The sequence below is a fragment of the Phacochoerus africanus genome, chromosome 2 (genome assembly GCF_016906955.1).
Source record: "Phacochoerus africanus isolate WHEZ1 chromosome 2, ROS_Pafr_v1, whole genome shotgun sequence".
Classification (NCBI taxonomy): Eukaryota; Metazoa; Chordata; class Mammalia; order Artiodactyla; family Suidae; genus Phacochoerus; species Phacochoerus africanus.
In genome coordinates, this window is record NC_062545.1 from 216003601 (window position 1) to 216028539 (window position 24939).

Here is a 24939-nt window from a genome sequence, read left to right on the forward strand (position 1 = left end):
ATATACAATACCATGTTATTAACTATAGTTACAGTGTTGCACTTTCGATCCTCGAAACTCATCCTTCTTCTAACCATATACTGTATGTCTTACTTTGAATTCCTTATTTCACTTAGCATAATGCCCTCCAAAATCATCCATGCTGTCCCAAAGGACAAGATTTTCTCCTTTTCATTGTGTGTGTATATATATATGTGTATTTGTGTATATATGTACATATATATTGATATCACATATATATTTTTATATGTCACATTTTATTTATCCATTCATCCATCAAAGGGCACTTATGTTGCTGCCATGAACACAGGTGTGCAGATCTCTTTGAAATAGCAATTTCATTTCCTTTGGATGTATACCCATGGGTGGGATTGATGGATCATATGATAGTTCTGTTGTTCCAGATTACATTCCCACCAACAGTGTATATGAGGTTTTCCTTTTCTCTGTATCAGTTTTCTATTGGGAACAATCATGCCAACCAAACTTTGAGCAGTAACTAAGTAAAATTAAATAGAAATTGTGAAATCCTTTTAAATTTTAAAAAATTATGTTCCAGAAAGCCGTATTACCATTTTTATACACCTTGCATCTGTAATTTGAACACTGGACTTTTTGTTTGAAATTCTTAACTTTGTCCATTGGGCTTCATTTTATAACTAATGTATAATACTTGGAACTATGTAATTTAATATTTAGTGAAATACTGATGTTTTTGCTTTATATATGTGTACATTTAAAGTTTGGGCTCCTTAACTAAGTGATGATGAAATATAATATTTTGTTGACTTTTCACATTGAAAATTAGCAGAAGTAAATGTTCGTTGAACATTTTGTGACTGGTTAATTCCTGGTACTTATACTTTAATATATCATATATAGATTCCAATGAAAAATTATCTGTGGACTAATTTATACCATCAAAAATGATTTTATCAAATATTTTACTCTATGAGGAAATCTAAAGATTGCAAAATATCTTTACTTTTTCCTTCCTTCCCCTCCTCTCCTTTTTTAATAGCATCATTTTCACACTTATTATCAAATCCACTATGTCCTGAATCTTTGCTTCTTTTAATACTAAAAATACTATCTAGAATAGTATTTTATAAAAATACTATTTTATAACTAATATAGACTCTGTTTTTCCTCAGAAGATGTATGCAACCAGCCCTTACTCGGACCCCGTTGTGTCGATGGATCTGGATCCACAGCCAATCACAGATGAAGAAGAAGGCTTGATCTGGGTTGTAGGTCCTGTCCTTGCGGTGGTCTTTATCATCTGCATTGTCATAGCTATTCTTCTTTATAAAAGGTAAGTTTGCCCAATGTTTCTATTACAGCCTTATTTTTGAAGATTTTATCATCCTTCTATGGTCTTTATATGGTTGATCTTAGTAAAAATACTTCGAAGAATAAGCACTGGAAAAAATATGTCCATCAGTGTTAGAACAAGATGTAAAGCCTAGAGGAGACACAGGTCCCAACCTCCATCTTCTGAGAGGAGTACTTTGCATGACAGTTGAGATGTCATTACCTTCATGATCAGATAATCCCAAGCAAACTCACATTGGATTGTTTTAAACATTAAGTACTCCATTTCAGCAGGGTTTTGAAACACTATTACGTTTGCACATTTGTGTTCATTTCTTTCATAAATCACATCAGTGCTGAGATTTTTTCCCCCCATGGCTAGTTCTCAGAATTTACCAAAGTAGCTAAAAACTGAACATTAAAGAAGGAAAAGAAAAAGAATGAACCCTTTCCCATTTTTCTTTTAACCTGTATTCCACATCTCCAGTAGTGAATTTCCATTTGTGTCCAAGATGAAATGCAATGTACCATTTTCCTTTATTTCAGGTTTGATATTGCCAAGTATCAATATGATTTAATATCTTTGAATACAGTTAGGATGGAAATAATCCACATTAAAAACCCATGTTTTCTGACCTATTTTGTCAATCCTGTTTCTGCCTCCATTACATGTAAGCAAGATTTCACACATAACACCCCACCCCCAGGTCACTGCTTAGTAAATTGGATAGGGGACATTAGTAATTCTTTTTCCCCTACATTCTTTTTGACCTAAATATTATAATGGTCTAAAAATATAAAATTTTAAAAACTGAACATAATAATACTCTTTAAACATTTAGAATAACCAAATTCTGAACTATGTCCCTTTATATCAACTTTTCTTCCAATTCAAATTTTATTTTCATGAAGCTTTAATCCATGTTCCCATTTTCCTTTGTAGTGTGTCATCTTTCATAAAGCTTCTGTGGAGATACTCTCTTCCTTCTACTATAGGATAGTTTTCCTCTCTCCCCCGTCACCATAACTTTGACCCTCAAAATCAGATAAGAATGTATTCATTTTGGTTCTTGCTTGCATGTTTAATCTGACAATCTTATTTCCATTATTTCTTTTTCTTACCCATATACCTCCCTTCATTGGGTTTACATGGATAGTTTTTACCATAATTCCTATGTTAAATATGTTCTTCTTATGTTCCTGGAAATAGACCTTTTTTTCGTAAGCTCTTCACTCAAAAAAAAAGAAAAGAAAAAGAAAAGAAAACTTTTCAAGACACTTCTCCTTTGAAAAACTTTCTCTTATAACACTCTATTCCATTTTATTCCAGGATTGAGAAAATAATAGGACAAGTTAAAGTCATTTATACCCATAGCCCTTTAAAATATCCTATCCTCTTTTAGAGTTAAAAAGAATGGAAAGACTATCCATCATTACTCTTCCCCCTGATCACTGCCAGCCATCAGGTCAGTTTTCCGAGCCATAAAATACCTGAAAAACCAAGTGACTGAAGGCCACAATATCTTGGTCAATGGTTTCAGTCTTCCCATCCCAATCTGCATCTTATCAGTGTGTATAGAAAGGAGCCTGTCGTGTTGACTCACCTTTCGCTTGTCTAACAGCTAACAGCAGGAAGCACGAGGTCCTCATGTAGCCCCAGAACAGTAAGAGACCCTATATGAGTCCAAGCCAGAGCTATTCCCTCTTCTGTCCATGTACTGCACCTGTTACCAGAATATAATAATTACAAAGCAGAAATAGAACTATACTTGTTTGCTCTGAAACATTTATTCAGGTGGCCCCCATCCTGCTGTGAGTCAAATCAGAAAACAAGTGCTTACAGTTGCATTTCTAGACCGAATCACTTGACGTTTTGTGATTACTCAAAATGGACAAAATTCTTAACCTTGTTTTACAGCTGTATTTCATTCAGATCTATCTGGCTATCATTAAGTTGTTCCATTTAATAGAGAGGAGCATAGCTTTGTGAATTAGTTATGTAAATGGAAAAAACAGGATTATAACCTTGATAATTTTTAAAGGATTTATAATTAGGTTTTCTTTATCCACATGTGCTTGAAAAAAATCAACTTAGTTATAATTTTTCCTAGTCCTGCAAAAAGAGGCATCATATTTAAAGATTTTATGACTGTTGGAGTTCCATTTTAGTGTGTGCATATGTAAGCATCGTCTAATGCAATTGTTGGGAAATGCACACATCCTCGAATGCTAAGTATATTTAGCTAACCATCTGAAAGCCCATGAAGCATTTCTGAAATAGAAATGCTTGCTTCAGCAGTAAAGAACATTCCTGACTTGAAATTCAAGTAGACCCAACCATGTCCTTCCTGATTATCATGAAGCAGTTCAAGAGGAAATCTTCTGTAGGCAATGAATAGTGTCTTTTATAGCTTAGATTCAGAACAAAGATAATTATATAATAAGTACTATATCCCTCTTTTTAGGAGGCTTTTAGTTTATACATGGGTCATAGGTAGTGACTCAAAATTCAAAGTATTATTACTATTAAAGTATTTCACTTACCATATACGTACATAATATTTTGAGTATAAAATATTGTTGACTTACAGGATCTTGATAATCCTTTTTATGATGTACACCTGTTTACAAGACTACTTATGTGTGGAGGAGATCTCTAGCTATGGATAATTTATCCATGTAAAGAAATATAATTCACCCAACTATGTGAGGAGATTTAAGACTTACTCATATTAATTATATTAATTTTATCTCACATTCTATTCATTTGACTTTATTTTAAATTTAATCATTTTAAACCTAAAATAATACATTGATAATCAATGACAAAACACATCACTAAAGTTTTTGTGAGGGCCCTAAAATGTCTCTGAGCTGTCAGACAGTTAAGATATATTTGATAGGTCTTCAGTGTTATTTTTCTTGCACTAGAATTTTTTTTTAATTCTGTACTCTGTGATACGTACAATGATTTCTTTTTTCCATTTAAACTGCAGAGCTGCAGAGATAAGATGTAGCAAACTTTAGGGGAAAAATATAAACTAGGACGCCGAAAACCTGAGTTCAATTCCCAGTTCTCTGACTAACCTGCTATATGGGGTAGAAAGTCATGCCAATACTCCAGGCCTTCCTTTCTTGATTATAAAATAAGCATGTAGCTTTTTTATATAACAATATTCTATAACCTGAAAAACTGAAAAAAAATAGAAGTAACACTATATTATTTCTGCCTCCAATATGTGAGTATGTTTTCCAAATGATTCCATGCCTTTCATCTGTATGTCCCCACAAAGAAAAAAGAATTCATAAAGCAAATGAATGCTCTTAGATGTTCATCTACCCTACACACCTGTTATATATGTAAGGCTTTGCAGTCATTATTTCTAAAACTGTCCAGGAATTATTTCTATAGAAAATAATATTTAAAATAAAGTGTTAACCTGACTCTTTGAAAACCATTTCAGGATGGATGAGAAATATTTATGATGTCTTTGGAAGAAAAAAAATATGGATAAGGAGGTGGGAAAGAGCTAAGGCATGGTCTAGACTGAATTGCGTTCTTAATGTTCATGGAAGTATAGAGGGTAAATAATTTCCATCTCAACCCAAGGTGTGTGCCTGAAGACCATGAGGTAGATGTGGCTAAAATATATACCTCAGCATTTTTACCTTTACTCACATCCAGCACTGGCTCTCTCTGTGGGCTCTGCTTCTTTAGTCTTCTCTGTTTTTATCAGTCCTATGTATCTTTCCAAGGTCTCATCCAAGAGAGAAATACATTCCTGAATATTTTGAGCTGCTGTGAAGAAATATGCTGCCACACCTAATTGCACTCGGTAGTGCTGATTGACCGTGTCCTCTAGCCTTTGAGTAGGTCCTTCCCTAAGCCTAAAAAGCCTTTCTCTTCACTCTACAAATCACTCCCCCCACCCACCTTGACCTGGCCAGCCTTAACTCACCCTTTAGAAGTAAGCTAGGATCCACTCACCATATGAAAGCCTTTCTGAGTGTCCTCCACCCTGTGTCCTCTTCTACCAGTTCAGGCTGCCTCAGGGTCCCTTTCTCTGTGCTGTTAAGACACATTCTGCTCCTCTGTATTGTAGAACCTGCTGCTTTAGTGTCATTTCCATTTTCTTGGCTTTCTGCTCCTATTAACCTGTAGGTTAAGGACTCTATTATTCCTGATTGTATTTCTTGTGCCAAGAAGAGTGCATGGCACAGGGAATATTGAATAATCAAATTTATACAAGTCCAATAATGTTAAGCAAACTCATTTCCCTACTCTTGTTTACTCCATCACTGTCACCCTCATCTTGAATGTCAAGAGCTGTAATAAAATCCGCAGGCAATAATTTAAATACACCACTTTCAAAAGACTTCAAATTTAGATAGCTGCACCAAATCTGTACACATGTGTGTGGTGAGGTTGACATTTCTGTGACAAGGGGAATGACTCCCACACTATGCACTGTTCACCCTAATAGTCAACAGCTTTTTCATATACAAAACTGGCAATTCACTAAGCATTTCTCTTCCATCCAGAGGAATAGATTTTTCTACAACTAATTCATTGATGATCTCATTGATTAAAATGAACAAGTTAGAAACATATATGTAGGCTTTAAAAAAAAAAAAACTGGCACAACCAGGTAAATCACTTTACAAATAAAAGTAAAACTATATTACATGCCATTTTCATTATCCACTTTGTATGTGTGTGTTTGTATAATTTAGATGTGGACTTTTGTGTTTTTGAAAGGAGATGGACTGACTTACCTTAAAGCCAGATACTCTACCAATGCGGGGGTATGTTTCACTGGCAGTGAGGTAGACCTGTATATTTTTGCAAATGAGAGCTCACTAAATCTTTGCAATTTGCCTCAACATGAAGATTATTTAGACTTCTTTTTGGGTATATTCTATACATAAAAAATATGGTTAATCCACATATCACAGGTGCAAGTGTCTATGAGAATGAGCTGGAAATGTTCACAGGGAGCAGTGCCTCTTTGACTAGGAAAATATCTGTCCTGTCGGGCTGGTAATAAAATACTTCTCTGCATTAGTACAGCTGTATAGATGGGTCATGCTCTGTAGATTTATAAAGATGAGTAACTGAAAATATATTTAATATTTTATTGGAAAGAAAGATTTTACGATCAGCTTGTCAAAAGGTGTTTGAAGAAATTATTTCTGCCACCTTATTACGTTATGGTGTATTACTACAATTGTGCAAAATTTTGTGCAGGTCAGTGCAATTTGCAGGTATTTTATATCATTAAAGCAATCATGTACCTCTTAACTGAAGTCTATTTTAAATGAACTAAATTTCTTATATGGGGTAATGTTATAGTCTCATTAAGTACATGAGTAGTTTTCTCGTGGCATGTTTTGTAAAAATCAAATTATATCTCTACTATCAAACACTTACTGAGATATAATTAATAATGGCAGTGTGTTGTAGGTTGATGAATAAAAGTGAATCCAACATTAACACACACAAAGAAATGCATTACTTAGCCATCTATGCTCATGTCCTCCATTTGCTTCATGATTAGAGGCCTTTAAATATCTTGATATGCTGTCATTTTCTAATGTGTGTCAGTTCTATGTCCCTGATTATGAGCACTGTTAAATCTTGGTTGTCATGGTTACTCTTGTTACCATTGGCCAACTAACATTTAGCCTTTCTTTTTCTTTTTTTGCTGCATTAAAATGGAGCAGTAAACCTGACAGGTGAGGAATAGAGAACAAACCCCTTTAATGCTTAGTTAAAAAAAAAAAAAAAAGATACGGGTAGACTCTGTAGGGGCTGAGGGTGGAGGCTCGATGCAAATGATGAAACTGGCAAGGGGAAGATGGACATTTTGATATTAAAATGATTCATGGGGAACTAGTCTGTTTAAATATGAAGATCAGATAGATTATTTAAAGCTAAATTTAGAAGGTAGTAAAACCCGTCTTTGAGTTTTGTCTGCAGTTAAGGTTAAATGAGCATTTGTATGTGTTAATGTAAGCCAATTTTGTTTTGTTTTGTTTGTTTTTACTGACCATTTGATCTCAAGACATAGCATACTTCACACCCTGCTAATATTGATGGCAGTGCCTTAAATATAAGTTTTCACTAATTCCAAATTATTTTGTATGTCTTCCAGCCTTGAATAACAGCAGTAATACCCATACTTGTTGGTTATTTATTGCTCAGTGTAAGCTAACCTTCAGATTTCTAACTCGTACCCATCCATCTATCCATATGGCTAGACATGAATTCCTGATTAAAATTAACCCCCCCCCCAAAAAAAAAGATCTTAATGTTCATCTAACCTGCCTTCTTCCCAATACTGAACTCCTGTAGTTCCAGTAGCACTAGCCATCACCTAGGAACATGACAGAAATACAAATTCTTGGCCACCCAACTTCAGACCTACTGATTCAGAACCTCTGGGAATTGGTCCAGCAGCCTGTGATTTAACAAGGTCTCCTAGCTGATTCTGATGCACACTATAGCTTGAGAGTCACTGCTGTATTATTGTCCTGATTGGGATGCGTACTACAGCTTGAGAGTCAGTGCTATATTATTGTCCCTAAAATCACTTAACGCTGGTCAGCAAGCTACCCAACATTTTCACTGACAGGAAACTGACTACCTCCGAGAAAGTGTGCTTGCCATTAATCCAGCAAAAACACACATGAAAAAATAGTTTTTTAGCCAAAAGGTAACAAAACATTTTGAACCCACTTAATACACTCAGAGATCTACCTTTGGTCGATTATTGTAACACTGTCCACGTTTCTTGATTTCATCACTGTCCACATTTTACAATTTCTTGTTCTATTAAGATAAGAGTTGAGCCAAAACTTAGATATCATCTTCTAACCCTCCATTTCCTAAGTGAAGAAACTGAGACGCTCTGTAGTTGACTTACCCAAGGAGCTGCACACCAGTAGTGGCAGGATTGGGGTTACATTCTTGATGTAAAAATCGTTCAGTTTTGGAATTCACTTCTTTGAAGCCTATATCCATATGTGTGAATATCTTTGTTCCAATTAAATAGGTATGATCTTCCACACAATCTATCTCTCCTTTGCTCTCCATTTTACCTGTACATGAAAGCCAGGTGAAAATATAAAACTCCACTTAGACTATGGAGTAGCACTTTTTGTTGTACATGATTCACATCAGAAACAAACATTTTTATACTGTTAGCATGATATCTGAAATATGTGATCTTCTATTTCCTTTTCACCCATGTAACTTCTGCACACTGTAAATAGTTGTCACTGTGAAAAATAAACTTATCCTAGGGCTTTCTAACCCTAATAGATACAAAAAATAGCAATATAAAAATTCAGAATCTGTTTCTAGTCACTATTTGTTTTTTGCTTTTTGTTTTTTTTCCAAGGTGAAAAAATGAGAATAATACTGACTCCTCTGAAAACTTAGGATAAAAAAATATATTACTTCTATGTTCATCTGAGCCTGATTTAGACCATTACATGCCACTTAATACTTTGCAACAATAAATTCAATTTTTTAAAAGATGACCAGTGTTACTGATGATGATCAAGCACTTCATCTTGCAAATGTTTCTTAGAAATTCTTTGCTGGAAAATAACCATTTTAGCACATTTCTGTTTTAAAACAATATGATAAGAGTGTGGGCAGCCAGAATTACCCATGTTGTGATCATCAAAGCTAAACGGAGCAAAACAAAATTTTAACAGCTAGGATTTTTGGAGTCTGGTTCCTTGGAGATTATTTGAACAGATTAAGTGAGGGAGAAGTTCATTTTTAAATGTCAGGACATACCACCCATCTATTACGAGTATGAATTGTAATACTAGCCCCATGCTCTGGGTTTTCTAAGACTAACTGAGCAACTTCCTTGGCACCAGAGAAACTGACTAAATTTAGAGATTATTATTTTTTAATGATTTTTATTTTTTCCATTATAGTTGGCTTACAGTGCTGTGTCAATTTTCCATTGTACAGCAAAGTGACCCAGTCACACACACACACATATATGTACATTCTTTTTTTTACATTATCCTCCATCATGTTCTATCACATGTGACTAGATGTAGTTCCCTGTGCTATATAGGAAGACCTCATTGCTTATCCACTCCAAATGCCATAGTTTGCATCTGTTAACCCCAAGCTAGAGATTATTATTTCTCTTTCCCTCCATCTCATTGTCACTAAATCTGGCCTCAGTGAAAAAGGAGGAGGATGTCCCACACTACCTGCGAAGGTAAAGTTTCCTTCCCCAGATATTTCTGCATGTGCTGCTTATAAACCTCCAAGAAAGACCATAGAGCCTTTTTGAAAGGAATAAACATCCAAGCTTTAGTCATTGAATCTGGCCCATCAGTAAAGAAATAAATTGGTGCCAAATTGTGGTAAAGGACCAAAACCTGAGAAGGACCACTGGGGTTCCTTGCTGTGAGAAGAGCAGCCATATGTTGGTTACACATAGGATTGATTGGCCACACTCAGTGGTATTTCATTAACCTATTTAGAGTCTGCATTTTTGTTAGTAAAATACCTGGAGCAAATACTTACAGCATCAACACAGAGACATTCTCTACACTAAAAGTTGTGACCATGCCCTTATTTCCCATGATCTTTTAAGTTTCTTTTCTCGTCCTTCTCATATTTTTCTCTTCAGCCCTCCATCTCTTCTTTTCCTTTACTTTGCATTTTCCACTCCAGTATCTTTGGCATGCCTCCAGTTCAGTGCTTTCCTGTGATTGGTAGGGTAGTTTGGCAGTACATTCTGTCCTAAGGCTATATCTGACACTTATAGGTGGAAACAGGAAATCCTGAGATAGGTTAATCCAAGGTTACGAGAGAGCAAGCTGTCGAACAGAACTCACCCCCAAAATTCATTCCACCAAGGATGTTTTGCCGAAGGCACCGCTCTTGAGCAAATCAAGTGTACTTTCCCTTTGCATCAATCTTCCCTTCATCCTCTGACTGGTTTTATTCTATACAGATGAGCAGGGATGGAGAGAAAGGCTGTTTAACAGGAGCCCTCTGGCTAACTATGGAGCCACTTGGGTGGCACTGAATGAGAGCCCATTGCCACAGCAACACTAATAATAAGCTGTCACGCAGTCAGATCAAGATGAGAAAGAGGTCCTGAACATTGCTGTACCCTCCCCCCAAATAAGAATGCCTTTGCTTTGAGCAGAGGTGAGATGCTAGGATTATTTCTCCAGCCAGGAGATTGCTGGGATCTGGATTTGCAATAAAACACTGTTTAAAAAGGCCTCTATTTGTTAAGTGGGTTTTTAATCTAATTCAACCTTTAATAAATAGCTAGGTAGCACTCTGTGATTATTTGCATTTAGAAAAAAAAATGGATAATGAAATCTTATGAAAAAACATGGCATTTCTTGCATGGAGATTTGTTGACATCATATTATGACACCTGAAGCAAAGATTTCATAGAACTAACACATAGCAATTAAAACAAAAATAAAATTAATTGTATGAAGAATTACTAATGATAAGGCACTGTTAATGTTTCATACACTTTAAATGATCATCAGGAGAATGGGACTACCTTCTAAATGAAGTTAGTTTTTCTCTGTCCTGTGATTGACTTTCATTAAGAAAATATTAATCACAATTAGCTTGACACCAGAAACAGCTAAAAGAGAAAGAGGATGCTGATTTTGTGTTGTCCTGATTCTCCTTCAAGGTATTAGGCTAACTTGGAATCTTAGATATGTACTTACTGTATTTATCTACCTTATAGGAAAATCCATTGCAGGTCCACTTTGTAGTCACCAGTCATGTATCTTTGAAAGGGGAAGATTTAGCTGTTCAGCCTGAGGGCCAGTAGTTTCTGAGTTTTTTTTGTTTTGTTTTGTTTTGTTGTTTTTTCCCATGGCAACCACAATTTTAGCATTGGTTACTAGGGTTACTCTCTTCTGTTCCTCACAAATATAACTAGTGCATAAGAGAGAAAAGCTGAAGAAGTTTCCAAAGGTATCTCACCAAAACTTCCTTAACCTAAAGCCAGAGTCACTGAATTATTTAATTGTAGAGCTGAAAGAGGACTCTGAGATAATCCACTTAAAAATCTCAATCCTGAGGAAATACTGTAGGCCAAGAGAGAAAAAAGTAGCCTGAACAAAGTCACAAAGGTCAAAAAGTTTTAAAACTGAAAACTGGGGGAAGAGCATAATTCTTTGCTTTTTTAATCTGTTCCCATTTTTTGTGTGATCTTATTCTTAAATGTTATTCTCTCCCTATAGGAAGAGGGCAGAGTCCGACTCTAGAAAGAGCAGCATACCAAACAGTAAGGAGGTCCCTTCACACCATCCAACAGACCCAGTAGAACTGAGACGCCTTAATTTTCAAACACCAGGTAAGAGGCATGACTCATCTTGTCCGTAACACAATGTTTACTTAAAGTTTTGTAGCCCCATTGATATTGCCTTGAGAGGTCAATATATCACTTTATTTTGAACAATTGTTTGTCCTCCTCTTTTATTTTACTATCGAGACTTGCCAAAACATGTGTCTTAAAAGAAAGTTTCAGGAAAGTACAATTCTTTGTACAAATCTTGAGGTGGGGTGGAAAGGAAAAAAAAGTAATTTTCCTTTACATTTTGGAAAACTCTAGTCTTAAAAGAATATCTACCATTTCTTATGAGCTTAGCACCATTTGTTATTTTCAATGACACCTATCTGGAAAGAATTCAGTTTCTCATTTTATACCGAGAATGAATAAATGGATGGAGGGATGGATGTTACCTCATTCATCCTATTGGGAAAGATATTTTTTTTCTGCATTTCCCTCATAATTTGTGTCTGTGTTACTATGAAGTGGGGGGAGGGAGAGAAACAAAATGGTACAAAATGTTATCTTTTTAAATATTACCTATAGTAAATCTCAATACAATTTACGTTTCTTACTGTGGAGTCTCACAAAGTGACTGAGGATAAGAAAAATATGCTTGTTCTTAAAGAACATTAAGTGCTTCAACAGAGGAAAAAAATATTATTCTTGCTGAGGGGCATTTTGTACAGTGTTGTTAATTCAAAGCTCTGTTTTGCTTTCTTTCACCTAAATCCAGTTTATGCCAAATGAATGGCAAATAATGAATGGTAGAGAGAGCGAAAAACATCAAACTGAGTGGCACTGTCGTAAAACATAGTGATAATGGACAAAGTTATAGAGCTGATCTAAGAAGTCTGATTAAATTTTGATTGTAGTGTTGTACCCAAAATTGTTGGCAAGTTTTTTGTGTGTCAAATGGATATTCTAACTCACAATATGGTACACCAGAGATTTATTAAACTATGCATTTGCAATGAATTGCTTTGAATTGAAAATATACAGTGTGTTGTATTTAGCATATTTATTCTTTTACATGTAGATATGTCATAGTAACTATTCAGTCAAAAGAAATGCCTGACATTTTCAATGTACCTCTACAGGTCATCATAGAAGTCAGTCGTTTTTTGTAAAATCCTATCTCAGAGGAGTTTGTTTTTTAAAAAAGCAAAGGTATACCTTTGTCAGTACCAAACTTTCATGTGGCCAAAAGTCTGTATGGAAATTTATTTAAAGGACTGATAAAAGTAGACTATGGGTATGTACGCCATGACTGAACAAGTGTGTACGGACCTCCAGGATCACTGTAGTCCCTAAGATGCTCCCTGTTGAATCACCCTCTTGGTGCTCCAATAAGGCAATTTGATATGGACTGAGTAGTAAACCTTCCCAGGTCAGCACTTTTTTTGAAATAGTAGTGTACTATTGACTACTTTAGGCTATAAACATCTTCTTAATAATGGACCCCAAACTTTATGTGCTTTTTCACTTTGGCTGAACAATGTGCAGAGGTGCTGAAAGCCCAAGAAATTATCTGCTACATGATTCCTCGCATATGTGGCACTATCACATTTTACAAGAGCAGCACATTATAGAAATGGAGAAAATAATTCTATTTCTCAGCGCTTTACTACTTGGCACTACACCCGCCTCCTTTGGCTTCTAAGTAAAGGGAATTTGTTGAAAACAACCTTGGCCTCCTAGTAGACAGTAGTATAGGGTTGAGTGCAAAGGAGAAGGTTACCCTAAAACAAGACAGCCAATGGGAAGGCTATACCCCACTACCTCTAGCACCAACAGAGAAAGTTTCCAGGCATAAACATGTGAATGGTAATTGTGTAGAAAGCATTGTTAGCAGAGTGCTGGTAGGTACAAGCAAGAAAATATAAATTCCTTCAACCAAGACATATCCATGTTCAAATTTTTCTCAGTTTTATGGGTAGTTGTGCAAATATGGCAAAATCCAAGAATTCTATTAAGAATCTAATTTTCCCAATATATGTGAGAATATTAGACCCATTTATGCAGAGAATGTGCTAAATTCCATCTAAGTCACTGGAAAAGAGAATGAAGACTACAAATGAAATGATATTTTATCACCAATGGCTTTACCAAATTAAAATGGGAGCTTACATAGGTAAGAAGGTATCATTTAACTAAGATTAGACATCACCTCAAATGAATAATGGAATAAAGTGAACTGAGTATAAAAAGAAGAGATCATTTGAGTAGAGGAAGAGAATAAAACAGGAGAAATTGTCCCAGGATCCTAGCACACATGTTCATATGCTGTGCTTTTCAGCTCAGGTAAGCAGTCTTCTTACGCTTGATTTGTTGAAAAAGTCTAAGTGCCTCCCAAGCTCTATGATGTAGCTTGCTGTCCTGAAAATTTGACCAGTTTATGAAGAACATAGATGCAGCTGTTAATGTGAAACTCATAGAATGTTAGTTTGATTCAGCTAATATAGATTCCAGCCAATGGCAATGAATTACCTTAATCCTTGCCAATAGGATAGGAGCAGAAGAAGTTATAGATTGTTAACCAAGTAACCTTATTGTGCTTTTCCTCCTCATTGATTCACAAATAATCAAAGCCTTTCCTGGATGATAAAATAAAATTATCTTTTTACTCTAAAACACCTTTCTTAGGTGTTAAACAAGAAATGATTTTTATTAATTTTGTTTTTTAGATATTAACCATGCACTTTCACTTTCTGAAATGTGTTTTTATATACATGATACCTTTGAGTATATAATTATCTACAACCATTATACAATTTGACAGTGTTTATTAACAGCATACATAAGTAGGGGATTAGCAATCCATTATTTTCAGTGAAATCAGAAACCTGTGATTTATATAACCAAGCCTTAACACAAAACTTGTTCATGAAAGTGTATTGATGTCCACTTCTGATGGGTCTGTCATGGATGATAAAATGTAAAACTAACATTACCATATGAAATTCAGTAGGTCTTTTGGAAACGAAAGGAAGCAGACTGCTTAGTTCACTGATTCTTAGTCCTATTTTCTTTTTTTGTTGTTTTTGTTTTTGTTTTTGTTTTTCTTTTTAGGGCCACACCTTTGTCGTATGGAGGTTCCCAGGCTAGGGGGTCCAATCAGAACTGTAGCCACTGGCCTACACCACAGCCACAGAAACACAGGATCTGAGTGGCATCTGTGACCTACGCCACAGCTCACGGCAATGCCAGATCCTTAACCCACTGAGTGAGGCCAAGAATTGAACCCACAGCCTCATGGATGCTAGTCGAGTTTGCTAACTGCTGAGCCATGACAGGAACTCTAGTTAGTCCTTCTTTCCTTTAAAAAACATCATCTTGTTGGATTTCTCACTATGGTGCAGTGGATTAAGAATACACTGTAGTAGCTTGGGTTGCTATGGATATATGGGTTCAATTTTTGGCTCAGTGCAGTGGGTTAAAAGATCCAGCATTGCTACACTTTGGGCATATGTCACAGCTATGGCCCAGATTCAGTTTCTGGCCTGGAAACTTCCTTATGCTGTGAGTGTGGCCATTAAAAAGTCATCTTGTATGCTCAACATTATTAATTATTAGAGAAATGCAAATCTAAACTACAATGAGATTCTATCTCACACCAGAATTGCCATCATTAAAAAGTATACAAATAATAAATACTGGAGAGGGTATGGAGAAAAGGGAACCCTGCTACACTGTTGGTGGGAATTTACATTGGTATAGCCACTGTGTACAAACATAGTGGTACATAAAACAATATGGAGACTGCCAAAACAGTTAAAAGTAGGATTACCATATAACACAGCAATCCCACTCCTGGGCACATATCCAGATAAAACTATAATTGAAAAATACTTATGAACCCCTATACTCATAGCAGCACTATTCACAATAGCCAAAACATGAAAACAAATGTCCATTAACAGAGGAATGGATTAAGAAGATGTGGTACGTATATACAATGGAATACTACTCAGTCATAAAAAGAACAAAATAATGCAATTTGCAGTAACATGGATGTAACTAGAGATTATCATACTAAGTGAAGTAAGTCAGAAAAAGACAAACACCAAATGATATCACTTATGTATGGAATCTAAAATGTGGCACAAATGAACTTATCTATAAAACAAATAGATCCATGGACACAGAGAGCATACTTGAGGTTGCCAAAGGGTAGTGGGGAAGGATAGAGGAGGAGTTTGGTGTTAGTAAATGCAAACTATTACATATAGAAGGGTTAAACAAAAAGGTTCTAATGTATAGCACAGGAGTCTCTATTCAATATCCTGAGATAAACTATGATAGAAAGGAATATTAAAACAAAAAATATATATCTACATATATATGACAGTCAACTTTGCTCTACAGCAAAAATTAACACAACATTGTAAATGAACTACACTTAAAAATAATTTAAAAATTTGTTAATCATCTTATGTAATTACTTTGAATGTAAATATGCTATATTCCAGCCAAAAGACATAGACCCACTTCAGATCTGGGGGCACAGTCAGACTAAAAGTGAGGGAATAGAAAAAGATACTCTCTGAAAATGGAAATCGAAAAAGCTGGAGTACCAATACTCATATAAGACAAAATAGGCTAATGATTAATAGACTAATCCAAGAAAAAGCTGTAACAGTTGTGTATGTGTGTGTATCCACCCAACACAGAAAGACCTCAATATAAAAGGTAACTGCTAACAGTCATAAAAGGAGAAATCAACAATAACACAATAATAGTAGGGTACTTTAACACCCCACTTTCAGCAACGGACTGTTCATCAGACAGAAAATCAACACAGAAATACAGGCATTAAATAGACTTAATTGATACTTATAGAATATTTCATCTGAAACCAGCAGAATATGCTTTCTTCTGAAATGCCTATGAAACATTCTCTAGGATAGATCATATATTGGGCCATAAATAAAGCCCCAGCAAATGTAAGAAAATTTAAATCATATGAAGCATTTTTTCTGACCACAAAACTTTGAGAAGAGAAATCAAACACAAGAAAAAAATATGCAAAAAACAAACACATGGATGCTAAAAATGTTCAACTAAACAACCAACAGATCACTGAGAAAATTAAAAAAGGCCTAGCGACAAATGACAACAAAGAGACAATGATCCAAAACCTATAGGATGCAGCAAAAGTAGTCCTCAGAGGGAAGATGATAGCAAGCCAATCTCACCTCAGGAAACAAGAAAATTCCCAAGTAAACAATCTAACCTTATACGTAAAGCAACTAGAGAAAGAAGAACAAAATCCAAAGTTAGTAGGAGAAATCATAAAGATCAGAGCAGAAATACATGAGATAGAGATGAAGAAAACAGTAGAAAAGACCAATGAAACTAAAAGCTTGTTCTTTGAAAAGATAAACATAATTTAAAAACCTTTAGCCAGATTCATCACACACACGCACGCACACACACACACACACACACACAGAGGGCTCAAATCAATAAAATTAGAAATGAAAAAGGATAAATTACGGTGAACACCAGTGAAATACAAAGACTAATAAGAGACTACTTCAAGCAACTATATGCCAATAAAATAGCCTAGAAGAAATGGAAAAATTGTTAGAAAGGAACAACCTTCCAAGATTGAATCAGGAAGAAAAAGTGAATAGACAAATTACAACTATTGAAATTGACAGTGTTATTGAAAAGCTTCCACAAAAAAAAAAAAAGTCTAGGACCAAATGGCTTTACAGGTGAATTCTATCAAACATTTAGAGAAGAGTTAACACCTATCTTTCTGATACTCTGCCAGGAAATCAGAGAGGAAGGAATACTCCCAAGCTCATTAAGCGAGGCCACCCTCACTCTGACACCAAAACCAAAGACACAACAAATAAAGAAACTTATAAACCCATATCCTGATGAATATAGAAGGCAAAATCATCAACAAAATATTAGTAAACCAAATCAACAATACTTGAAAAAGATCATACACCATGATCAAGTGAGATTTATCCCAGTGATGCAAGAATTATTCAGTATCTACAAATCAGGTATGTGATTCACCACATTAACAAAGTGAAGAATAAAAACCATATTCTCATTTCAATAGATTCAGAAAGAAACTCTGCAGAACATGGGCATAGAGAGGACCTACCTCAACATAATAAAAACCATATATGACAACCCCTAGCTAACGTCATTCTCAAGGGTGAAAAGCTAAATGCATTTCTGCTCTGACTAGGAAAAAAATAAAGATGTCCACTCTTGCCACTTCTAGTCAACATAACTTTGGAAGTCCTAGCCACAGCAATCAGAGTAGAAAAAGAAATAAATCTAAATTGGAAAATAAGTGAAACTGTCATTGTTTGCACATGACATGATGCTGTACATAAAAAATCCTGAAGATGCTAGTAGAAAACTGCCAGACCTTCACAATCAACTTGATAAATTTTCAGATTATGGAATTAATACACAGGAATCTCTTGCATTCATATACACTAACATGAAACAGAGAGAGAAATTAAGGAAACAGTTCCATTTCCCATCACATCAACGAGAAAAAAATCCTAGCAATAAACCTACCTAAGGAGGCAAAAGACCTATACTCTGAATGCTATAAGACACTGATGAAGGAAATCAAAGATGCTACAAACAGATGAAAAGAAATACCATACTCTTGGATTGAAAAAAAAATCAAAATTGTCAAAATTATTATACTACCCCAAGGCAATCTACAGATTCAGTGCAATCCCTATCAAATTACCAGTGGCATTTCTCACAGAACTAGCACAATTTTTTTTTTAAATGTGTATGGAAAAACAAAAACCCCAAATAGCCAGACGAATCTTGAGAAAGAAAAATAGAGCTGGAGGAATCAGGCTCCCTGACTTCAGACTATACTACAAAGCTGTATTGATCAGAACAATATGGTACTGACACAAAAACAGAAATAAAGATCAGAAGAACAGAATAGAAAGTCCAGAAATAAAGACACATACCCATGGTCAATTAATCTACAATAAAGGAGGCAAGAATATATAATGCAGAAAAAAGAGCCTCTTCAATAAGTGGTGCTGGGAATACTGGGCAGCTACATGTAGAAGAATGAAATTAGGGAGTTCCTGTTGTGGCACAGCAGAAACGAATCCAACTAGTAACCATGAGGTTGCAGGTTTGATCCCTGGCCTTGCTCAGTGGGTTAAGGATCTGGCATTGCCTTGAACAGATGTGGCTCTAATCCAGCATTGATGTGTCTGTGGCATAGGCTGGCAGTTATAGCTCTGATGCAACCCCTAGCCTAGGAACTTCCATATGCCATGGGTGCAGCCCTAAAAAAAGGAATGAAATTAGAACACTCTCTAACACCAAGAATAAAAATAAATTCACAATGAACTAAAGACCTTAATGTAAGGCCAAATACTATAAAACTCTTATTTATAGGAAAATGTATAGGCAAAAAACACTTTGACATAAATCACAGCAATATTTTTTTTGGATCCACTTCCCAGAGTAATGAAAATAAAAACAAACAAATGAGACCTACTTAAAATTAAAAGCATTTACACAGCAAAGGAAACCATAAAAAAATAAATAAAAAGATAAACCAGAGAATCGGAGAAAATCTTTACAAATGAAGTGACTAACAAGGAATTAATCTCCAAGATATGCCAACATTGCATCTAGTTTTATAGCAAAAAAAAAAAAAAATCAAAATATGACCAAAAGATCTAAATCAACATTTCTTCAAAGAAGAGAGGGCAAAAAATCACATAAAAAGATCTTCAACATCACTAATTATAGAGAAATGAAAATCAAAACTACACTGAGCTATTACCTCATACCCATCAGAATGGCCATCATCAAAAAGTCTACAAACAATAAATGCTAGAGAGAGTGTGCAGAAAAGAGAACCCTCCTGTGCTGTTGGTAGAAATGTAAAATGCTGCCACCACCACTATGGAAAACAAATAGGAGATTCCTTCAAAAACTAAATGTGGAACTACCATGTGATCCAGCAATCCCACTTCTGGGCATTTATCCAGAGAAAACCATAATTCCAAAAGATACATGCACCCCAATATTCACTGTAGCATTATTCACAACAGCCAAGACATGAAAGCTACTTAAATGTCCATCAAGAGATGACTGGATAAAGAAGATATGGTACATAAATACAATGAGGTATTATTTGGCTATAAAAAAGAATGAAATAATGCCGTTTGTAACAATATGGATGGACCTAGAGATTGTCGTACTAAATGAAGTTAGACAGAGAAAGACAGTTATCATATGAGATCACTAGTATGTGGAATCTAATACAAAATGTTACAAAAGAACTTATTCACAAAACAGAAAGAGACTCAAAGATTTCAAACCAAATTTATGGTTACCAAAGGGGAAACATGACTGGCATGGGATTGGCATGTACACACTGCTATATACAAAATTATGTAAGTATCAGGTACCTACTGTCTAGCACAGGGAAATCTACTCAATAGTCTGTGACGGCCTGTATGGAAAAATAACCTGAAAAAGAATGAAAAGATAGATTGATTCTCTTTGCTATACACCTGAAATTAACCCAATATTGTAAGCAACTATACTCCAATATAGGTGTTTTGTTTTGTTTTTTTGTTTTTGTCATTTGTCTTTTCTCTTTTTAGGGCCACACCCTCGGCACATGGAGGTTCCCAGGCTAGGGGTCCAATCAGAGCTGCTGCTGCCGGCCTACACCATAGCCACAGCAACATGGGATCTGAGCTGCATCTGTGACCTACAACACAGCTCAAGTTAACACTGGATCCTTAACCCACTGAGCAAGGCCAGGGATCAAACCCACATCCTCATGGATGCCAGTCAGGTTTGCTAACTGCTGAGCCACGATGGGAACTCCTCCAATATAGTTTCTAAAAATAATAAAAATGAAAAAAAAATCATCTTTCAAATGAAAAATCTATTTACTCTCCTGTTAGAGTCTAGGTTTAAGGAGTCAGACTTTTTTCCCCCCAAAATCTGCCTCATATTCAAATGATAATGAAACATACATTCTAAATTTCATACACATTCAGTATTCTGACATTTACATACTTCACAGAATTCTTTAATGGCAGTACCACAAACACACCTGTGAGTCAGGAAAAGGAACAGGTCAGAATTCTGTCCCCTGCCACTAAGCTAAGGCACAAAGTAAAGACAGAGAAATCCATGGGTTTCACAGTAACCATCGTTGTCATGCGATGGGATATAGAGAGGAACATTGCTTTAGTTCACTTGGCAAACCCAGGGTGATGATCAAGGCTTTCTCTCTGTGAAACACTGTATTCAAGCATTTAAACAGGATAAGGAAGGAAAAGTCATTCTTTCCCAATTAAGAACAAGTACCTCTGCTTGTAGATATTTTCCACCAGTATATTTATGTCATTAAGTTTCAGGTGGCAACATACAGCCAAGTGAGAACCTGAACTACCTCATTTCTTAGGAGAGTGCGGTTTACAACATAGCAAGTCAGCAGTTATTGGTGTACAGGGCAGTCAGATCTGGTGTGGAACATGTCAACTGAAGTAAAATTGCTTGTGTAACCAGTGACTTAGAAGTGTGAAATAGTTAGGTATTTAAGAAGGGATCATTTAGCTGAGGTGAAACTTAACCCCTCAAGTGAATAATGGAATAAAATGTACAAAATAAGTAAATGAGAGAGGAGGGTATAAAAGAGTAGAATTAACTATTGGTCAATTTTTATAAGTCTTTAAGATCTGTGGAGGAAGGGAAGAAATATTCACTTATAAAAGGTAGTTTTAATGAAAGCTCTATTAAGCCTTACACATCTTTGTAGATAGCAGTAACTGGGTATGTATTAGGATGGCTGGTGGATGAGTTACATGTTAAATGAAAGTAAATGTGTTCATTAGCCAAGGTTGGGAAGAAAGCTTTTCTTCTCTTTCTTTTAAGAAACATTCCAAGTCATTTTATAATTCTCCCCACCAATATTTCTTAAAGTAGTACATGTTTATTGAGGAATTTTTAAATTGAGAATAAACTTGCCAAACTATGGGAATAGAGGTGTGGGTTATGTAATTTAAATTCTGTGTATTTGAAAACTTCCATAAGTTATAAAAGGCAAAAATAACACTTTTAGAAAAATTACTCATCTTACCACTTATTTTTCTTCTTTTGATATGTTTAAAAAATAAATGATCTCCAATAACTACTTCAGTTTGACCCTCAGAAACATCTACCTTATAGAGATCCAAGTATATCCTTCCAGACTTTTTTATATGTATATATAGTTCTTTAAATGATGATATCTATAACAGGTGTATAGATAGGTGAATATACATGAAATTTCTTGTTTTAACATTTAACTATAAAAAAATTATATAGAACCACATTAGTGTATGTGTTCTCTCCTTTTTAACAGCTGATAGCATTGATGATAATTCTTTTCTACAGACATCACATATTATCTCAGTCCTTATTAGTGGAGACTAAGTTATCACCAGTGTTTTGCCCTTACAAATAATACTGTAATGAGCAATACTGAACCCAGATTTTTCATATCATTGTTGCTATTTCTGAATGATAGACACTGGGAAGTGTGATTGCAGAACCCTCAGGTAGGCACATAGATTGCCAATTACAGTTATTTTTGAAATATTGTAAAAAGCCTTTATGTACAGAGTATCCCCTCTGAGCTATGGCTTCTAGAATTGGACAAAATGACTAAGATAAATATAATATTGTCAAAAGATGGTGATTTATAAGAAAACCAAATAAATGGCTGATGTGTGTTTCTAGTTATACTTTTCCTAACAAAGCAAATTTAAAAGTATAGCATCTTATAAAAATAAGCTTTCCAGTATGTATTTTTAAAAAAGGTGTAAAGAAACATGCAACTAATAGCATTATATGGTACACCAGTCACCACCTTCCTCCTTGCCTGCAAGCTTCTCCCTCTAGACCAACCTGCTTTGGTTGGTTTTTCAGTTTCCATTAGAACATTTTCCTGCAACATTCTTTCTTCCAGTAAGTAGCCCTTACTCAGAATCCTCCCTTCTCCCACCAAAGCCCCCTAACCTTCAAACCAAAAAAAGCCCTCTAATGTTTGTACGTGCACCTTTTAGGAAAAGAGATTTAAAAATTGATGATCAGATGTTACAGCATAAGAGCCTCATTTTCATTTCGTGGATGACCTTAATATGTTTTGCCCTAAAGCAAACATGGATGGTAGGTGATTGATGGGCTGTGAAAAACAAAAACAAACTCATAAAAAGTTAACATATCAGAAATAGCAGGATCAGCAGCAGAAATGTCTGCATAGCAACTGAATGAGTTTTTCAAGGTCTCGAGGCAACTCTTCTGATGCATTAGTAGAATTAGTTAGATTAATGCTAACCAGATCCATTTATATATATGGATCCTTATATTCACATTTATTTCATATTTTATTTTGCACTGTAGGAAATTTTTGTTATATTTCAGAAACATTGGTTCATTGAATCAAAATGGTAAATTTCTGATATAAAGAAACATGATCTTTTTGAATTCTGCATTTTGAGAAATCTTACATAAAAATTAATTTTAATGATGCTATTAAAAACTAGATGATCCTAGTCATGTATTAAGTCAAGCTATTGTTGTTGTTTTACCAAGATACAATTGTAACTAATAAATCCATGTTCTCTTTTATCTTTAATTCACCATCCATTTATGAGGCAAAGTGCCAACACCGAGTATTTGTAGATATTCAGGCTACTCTAAGTAGCACATAAATTATGTTAAAAGTTCACAAAGATTTTATAAACTAAATTTTCTATGACTTACTAAGTCAGGAACATATACTTCTGATTTGATGAACAAATTAGTTTCCCCCTATTCCATGACCATAATCTGTTCTCCAGCCTTAATTTGTCAGAAAGGAAAATCATAAAGAGAACATTATTGCATTATCACACATACATATTAACAGCAAAAATCATCTAAAAGATGTTCCACCACTACTTGAGACCTCAAAACCTCTGCTTATCAAAATTGTTATAAAGTTTTAAAGTGCCTATTGGCATGTTATCCAAGATTAAAAAATAAAACAAGTATTTGATCAATATTTCTTTATAAATAAAATATTATTTGAAACATGGTATTTGTTAGATTACTACCTTAGTAAAATATGACATTTCAAAAGCAAAAACATGGTAAATTAGGGAGTTTTTTTTTTTAACTTTGCTGCCAAATAACACTATAACATAAACTGGAGATGTATATACACTGAAAAATTTTTCATAGAAGTTCACAATGTTTTAATAAGAAGTAACTAAAAAATATAGGTGTTTGTATGAGTGCCCTTTACCAGTTCCTCACCACCGAGAGACAGACCTTCTAAATGAAGCTAGTATATTACTAACACATTTTCTCAAATTGAGGGTAGTTTATGATACCTTGTTACTACAAAATATGCCCAGTTTCACAGGCTCATATTCAGATACTTGGCACTACCGTGCCAGGAGTGTTCAAACAATTTTAGGGACAGTATGATATGATAAGTTCCTTAAATGCGAAATGACAAGGTCTGGCGTCAAATCTCCCACATAGCCATAGTTTTAATGACAACGATGATCCTGATCACATCATTTTCCCACTCTGAGCTTCACTTTCCTAACTGGTGGAATTAATACAAGAGGGAAAGGGAAAATAGCTGAAACCACAAAGGGTGAATCACGTGAGAACTACATGTCGTCCTGTCCACACTCAATGCTCAGTGTCCAGCCCAGTGGCCTATGGACACAAGCATGCTGCCTGTCACTCTCAACCTTCTTTGAATTTAAACCACATACCAAAGGATTTTTTTCTTTTAAAACAGAGTTGACTCTCTAAGTAAGCCATATGTAGCCTGCAATGGTCTTTTCTTTGACCCCCACTGGATTTCAATTAAACTTTGAGTCAATAGTGAAAACAAAGGAAAGTCACATAATTATCTGGGTTTTCAGTTGCTATTGAAAGCCTGAAAACTCTCACCCTCTTGGCTTTGTAACACCACTTGGAAGGTCTCTGCTAGAGGTTTCTCCCTTCTAGAAATCTGCGGAGTCTATACCTGCCCCTAAGGATGTACCTGACATTGAGAAAGAATGTTAGTTGCCATTCAAGCTTCTCATTGTTTTTCCTAAAATAGAGAAATATTTCTCTTTCCTGAGACTTCACTTAAAGTAGAAAAATGAAAGACAGCCCTAGGAGGCTCCTTGTTGCACAGAAATTGGGAAACTATTTCTTGTGAATGTGTTCACTATTCAGTACTTGGTTATCTTCA

General features: G+C 35.1%; 1 protein-coding gene across 11 annotated transcripts in view; it reads left to right on the plus strand.

Moving 5' to 3' along the window:
• Positions 1-24939, plus strand: part of PTPRD (protein tyrosine phosphatase receptor type D) — a 523599-nt gene that overhangs the window by 383404 nt on the left and 115256 nt on the right. For 7 of the 11 annotated variants that reach the window (XM_047767649.1, XM_047767654.1, XM_047767650.1 and 4 more), the window contains 2 exons: positions 1155-1315; positions 11581-11693. In XM_047767649.1, the coding sequence (XP_047623605.1) occupies positions 1155-1315; positions 11581-11693 (274 nt within the window). The remainder of the gene's footprint in view (positions 1-1154; positions 1316-11580; positions 11694-24939) is intronic. The other 4 variants (XM_047767651.1, XM_047767656.1, XM_047767660.1 and 1 more) reach the window with 1 other exon arrangement.